Source organism: Cyprinodon variegatus, unplaced genomic scaffold, assembly GCF_000732505.1.
Source record: "Cyprinodon variegatus isolate N-32 unplaced genomic scaffold, C_variegatus-1.0 Scaffold568, whole genome shotgun sequence".
In the NCBI taxonomy this organism is placed as follows: domain Eukaryota; kingdom Metazoa; phylum Chordata; class Actinopteri; order Cyprinodontiformes; family Cyprinodontidae; genus Cyprinodon; species Cyprinodon variegatus.
This window is the reverse complement of record NW_015151021.1, coordinates 242,889-248,143: the sequence shown is the minus strand read 5'-3', so window position 1 is coordinate 248,143 and position 5,255 is coordinate 242,889. Positions and strand designations below refer to the sequence as shown.

Sequence of the window (5,255 nt, the reverse complement as noted above, 5' to 3'; positions counted from 1 at the left end):
AAAATGCTCTCTCGTTAGACAAAACACTGTTTAAAGTGTGCTGTACAATGGTGAGCACATATGAGCTCATTTTTCTGCCAGTTGGTCTTAAAATAAAATGTGCACATCAGCTTGACATACAAAGCTGATGGAGACATATCCTGAATCACAGCAGCTGTATCCAAAGGTGATTTGACAGCTAATTAACAGCTTTTAATTTTTTTTAAGATCTTTTCTATTATCCTCTACTTTAAGCCTGTCCTTTCTATAAAAATATCTTCCCATGAATGATTTCTGGTTGCAACATAAAAAAGAAAAGAACTGCACCCAATATATTTTGCATATCACTATTGGGTCTAAATTATATATATATATTTTTTTTAGATAATCAAAACCATAAGTTTCCATTGTGTTATTTTCATTGTAACCCTCTAACTTAATTGGAGGATTACATCCAGCTCTGGTTTCAATCAAATTACATTGCGGGAGTCCCCATCTACTTTGAGATTCATATTGAATTTCAGTCTGAGATCTCAAGGCAAACTTGAATGCTCAGCATTGCCATATGTTGACTTTAAAAAAAAAAAGGCACCAGTGGGTAGCAGCTGGGTCTGATGACCTCTAATGTAACACCAGATAAAGAATGAACAAATGCTGCACAGTTGCTTCTTTCTTTGTCTTTGTGTGTGGTTTATTTCATGCTACAGGTCCAAAGACAGCTGTAAGAAAAAAAATAAAACTAAAGACACAGAATGAGGAGATATGCTTGAAACAGGAAGCCCGAAATAATGGCACAAACATCCATTTCCTGTTTAGTCTTTTTTTTTTATCTCTGTAAGCCATATTGGCTGACAAAGAGCGGGAGGAGATTATTAATGGTAATGGCCAGGTGTTAGCATGCAGTCAGACAGCAAATGCGGCTCCTGAACGGGTGGTTGCCATGGTAATGCAGAGCAGGAACAGCATTTGTCTTTGTCAGGGAAGGATGGATGATTAAATTGTCCTGGTGGAGACGAGAAGAATCAGAATGTGTGAAGCTATCCAAAATGGGCCAAAATGTCATCCCGCTGTTGACCCGTACATCAGCAAAGAGGCCACCAGTCATGTAGAATCACCTTATCAGAAATTATGGAAATCCAATGAAATCTTAAGTCTGTCCAACCTGCCATTACCATATTCGATGGGATTTCCTTAATCATGTTAAGATCTTACCTCTGCTGTAATCTCAAGATGTGCAAACTATTTTTAGATACTTACTTTGGAAAGAAAATCTCATATTAAGACTTTTTGTTTGGTCCAAATAAGTGTCTCTGTGCTATAGCTGGTTTAAAGGTTCAGTGTTATTGAGACTTGACATTTTTATCTTTATCCGGCTTATTCTATTACCTCAACATATTCAGATATTTTCAGATTTAGGAACCGTGAGTCCTGTCTACACATGCATTTTAAAATTTTCTAAGTATGGCAATATTTTGTAGTTCAATTGTACGTTTTTTTCAATTAAGATTGAAATTATTTTAGTATAACCAGCAAAAAACTGTTCGAGACAATTTAAAAAAAATCATTGGTCAAAACAATTGATATCTAATGACAGCCTTTGTCCTGTAAGAGCTTAAAGATAAATATCCAAATCCATTAGCTGCCTGGAAATGCATTAGTGAGTCTTCCCCTCAGAAGCTGTTGATTAATTGTGCCAGTAACAAAGAAATGCCTTCACCAGGAGAAACAAAGCGCTACGAGCCAGATGGACAAATACATCTAAATATAGACTAAACAGCAGAACGGACTGCCTATATAATCTCCTGGGTGTTCAAAAACACGCCAGCAGGACAATTTTGATGCACGCCAGGGAAACCAGCTCTCCGACAAGCATCCGATCTGCAGTGACTCAGCAGCAGCTGTTGCCATGGGCTACCAGGCAGGACACACCAGGGGATCGGCTCAATGCTGACACATCTGACCCCCCCACCACCATATCCCTGCAGGGACTCCACCCAATCAGCTGCTCTATGTTTAAATCCACTTTCAGTGGAAGGCTGAGGAGACGGGAAATGCTAATCCCATCCCGGAGCGTGGACCTGGCCTAGTCCCTTCAGCACTTTCCAACTAAACCTGCACAGCTAAAAGAAAAAAAAAAAAAAAAAAAGCCCCCCCCCCCATTGAGATTAATGCCTCATTAGGAGCAGCTGATTGAACTAATCCACTTAGTGACATCCAACTTGTTTTAAGATCAGACTTGATTCAAAGGGAGAGAGGCCACTGTGTACATTGACAAGGTCCTCACCTGAATACCAATTTGGTTGATTGTGTCTACAGTCAACCACAGATTTCTTATTCCAAATACTTTGATATGTGGTTCTTAACTCAGTGCTGTGCTAATGACCTCATAGGTAGTGGCTAATTTAGGACAAAGGCCGAGCTAATCTCCTGCAGAGGCAACACCATGGATTCTGGGTCAGGCCAGGATATAAGTAGCAGTAAACTCGTTTATACAATGGAAACCAATCTCCAGTCCCTAAACTTTTAGACACTCCCTTCTCCAAAAGATCTTTATACAAGCAAGGTGTGTGGACATGGAGTTTGGCAGTAGATCGACTGACTCCATCCACTTCCTGCATTACAGGAAAGCAAATCAGATTCAAGTCCATCTGTTGGGCTTCAACAAAAATTTTAGTAAAGCAGGAATAAAGTAGTCAAAGGATCATTTTAGTAACAAATTCTTTTTATTACAACATTTCACGGTTTTCCATTTTCTGGCAATGGTTTGTGGCAGAGTAACATGACTGCTGGGAAATTTACAAAACTCCAAAAGAAGTTTGATTAACAGTTCAAAGCAAAAACACAGAACCAGTTACCCAAACTATTTCCTCAGTTGAGACAATTCAGAGATTGCAACACAAGAGCAACTCTAAACTGCTCAAAAAAAATAAAAAAAAGGGCCCAAGTATGTTACAGTTGGACCATGGGTTAGGTCCATAGAGCATCTCCCAGATCAAGATGGAATCCGTCATTTTAATCAGTGTACACGAAAAAAAAAAAAAGAAAAAAAAGTGACAGTATCAATTTTTTGGGGCATTTACATTTTGGCCAGCGTACAAACAAAGTGGTGCATTTCCGAAAGTTAGAAGACGAAAAAAAAAAAAAAGCCAGACGCCTCAGCTTTGGCGCAAAAGCAGCCACACAGGATGCCGGGTGGTGAAAGGTGGTGGTGGTGGTGAAGGTGCGACGAAGATGAACTTCCTGGAACGCAGGCCACGCCCTGGTCCCTCAACCTGCACGTTAGCGTTGGCAGTCTAGGTGGTGTAGGAGACCAAATCAGGGCCCTCCCCTCCTTCCTCGGTTACAGGCCGACAGAAAGGAGCGTGTAGGTGGGAGCTGGAGAGGAGGGGATGAGGCTGAAGAAGGCATCATCCGTCCACACAGCTGTGCAGCTTGGTTATAGTCGTCGATTCATAATTTCGGTTACAGAGTTATACAGCTAAAAAGAAGTGACTGAAAACAAGGCAATGCAGGAGGAGACGGGGGTGTACAGTGCATGATGGGAAGGGAGGGGCTTCATGATGATGCCTTCTCCTGTTCAATGGCTGTGGGAGACAAAAATAGGGAAATTTAGCCAACCTTTCCCAGTAGAAAAAAAATTTATCAAATTTTTTTAAAGAACTAAAACTTACTCTCTTTTGTAGGCAGGGGGTTCTTCTCCTGCGTCTCGGTCTTCTTCAGCTTTGACTTGTCGAAGCTGGTCACTTCAGAGATGTCTGGTTTGTCACTCATTGTTGCAGTTAGTCTAAAAAATAATAATGAGGGAGAGAAACCGTGCAGGTTAATGTGCAGCCGGTTCAAAAGTCTGCATTTAGACAACAGTCTCAGTAAATTCACCCAAGCATGCAGTCAGCCATGGCGTTTTATCAGGAGGAGAGGGGGTGGGGAGGGCGTTGCCTCAAAGAAAAAAAAATCTCAGCCAACAAATATCTAACCCCTCAGTTCTCTCCTTGTAATGTGCAAGGAAATGAACCGCCTCCTTTTGTTCGCTTAAGTCTGATTTGATCAGCATGCATCCCCAGCTGCTCTGTGCACACAGCACCGGGATGTTGCACCCAAGGAGGGGAGGTGGGCTCCGCACAATGACACAGACTCCTTCCAAAACACCATATTTACATAACAATGGAGTTCCCATGCAGCGTAAGCTGAGAAAATAAAATGCTTGCATTTTTTTGCTTTAAGAGGAACCTTTAAGAGCTCAGATGTTTAATTTGTGAAACTGGTTGCAGCTGTGCAACATCCGCAATTTACAAATCACGCATTTCTGCTGTCTGGTCGCAGTGTGAGGGAACCACCGCCCAGATTAACAGTCAACCACAGTCACTACAGCTTTAAAAACTATTTAAGATGGTTTTTTTTTTTAAACGAGTAAACTCAAAATGCCTCCCAGATAGGATAAGAAAATATAAATAAAGGGAGGAGATCCGTGGAAGGATAAAGGCAGCGGTTTGATAACGGGAGCTGAGCGCGTGCAGCTCACGCGCACAGAAAGCAACAAAGAAAAACGCTCAGCGCTCGCGCCCGAGACAAAGCGCGCATTAAGCTTTTACGTTCCTTTACGCCATAATGATTACCAACCAATAAAACAAAAAGAATACGTTTTATTTTATTTCATTGCACCCTGCCGTGCCCCCCGCCCCCAAAAAAGAAAAGAAAAATCCTTTCTGCACCTTAATTCAATCTTAACCTCAATGATTCCCAGAGAGCTGCCAAAAACACATAGAATACAAAAGAATAAAAATCCCTGAAAAGAGAAGAGTGGCTTACCGAAGCGCTGGCTTACTGATGAGAGTTGTCTGCTCAGTGGGATGCAGCAGTAATGCTTGAGCTTTTGCGCAAGCCTTTCATATAGTCAGAAATATGCTAATTACCCCTGACGTCACCAGTTTCCCCTCCTTTTTTATCCGCACACTGTCGCCATCTACTGGAGAAAAATGGAAAATTACCTCCCAACACAGTCTTGAAGCAAATAGTTAAAAGAATCAACAGTGGGGATTTTAATTTGTATTCGAAATTAGATCAACATTGCTTCGTACGAAACAGAGACTGTACGGTATCAGTTAAACTGAGATACCTTGTGTGCGTTAAAAAATAAGTGCATAAAATACGCTCTTCCTGCTTCTGTCATGCTTGGCTCTTCTTCTTGCAAATTTATGAAGCCCGGGCGCCACCTGGTGGCGATTTGACGTACAACACGAGTAATTTGGTGCCGAATGGCAATTCATCAAACTTGTTAA

At 41.4% G+C, this 5,255-nt stretch overlaps 1 protein-coding gene across 1 annotated transcript; it reads right to left on the bottom strand.

Annotated features, from left to right (window-relative positions):
- Positions 1–2,683: 2,683 nt before the first annotated feature.
- On the bottom strand, positions 2,684–4,933 carry tmsb4x (thymosin beta 4, X-linked). The gene is made up of 3 exons (XM_015392006.1): positions 4,786–4,933; positions 3,651–3,763; positions 2,684–3,563 (listed from the first exon to the last, which is right to left on the bottom strand). The coding sequence occupies exons 2-3, from the start codon at positions 3,748–3,750 to the stop codon at positions 3,535–3,537; spliced, it is 129 nt and encodes a 42-aa protein (XP_015247492.1). The 5' UTR covers positions 3,751–3,763; positions 4,786–4,933; the 3' UTR covers positions 2,684–3,534.
- Between the last annotated feature and the right edge of the window lie 322 nt (positions 4,934–5,255).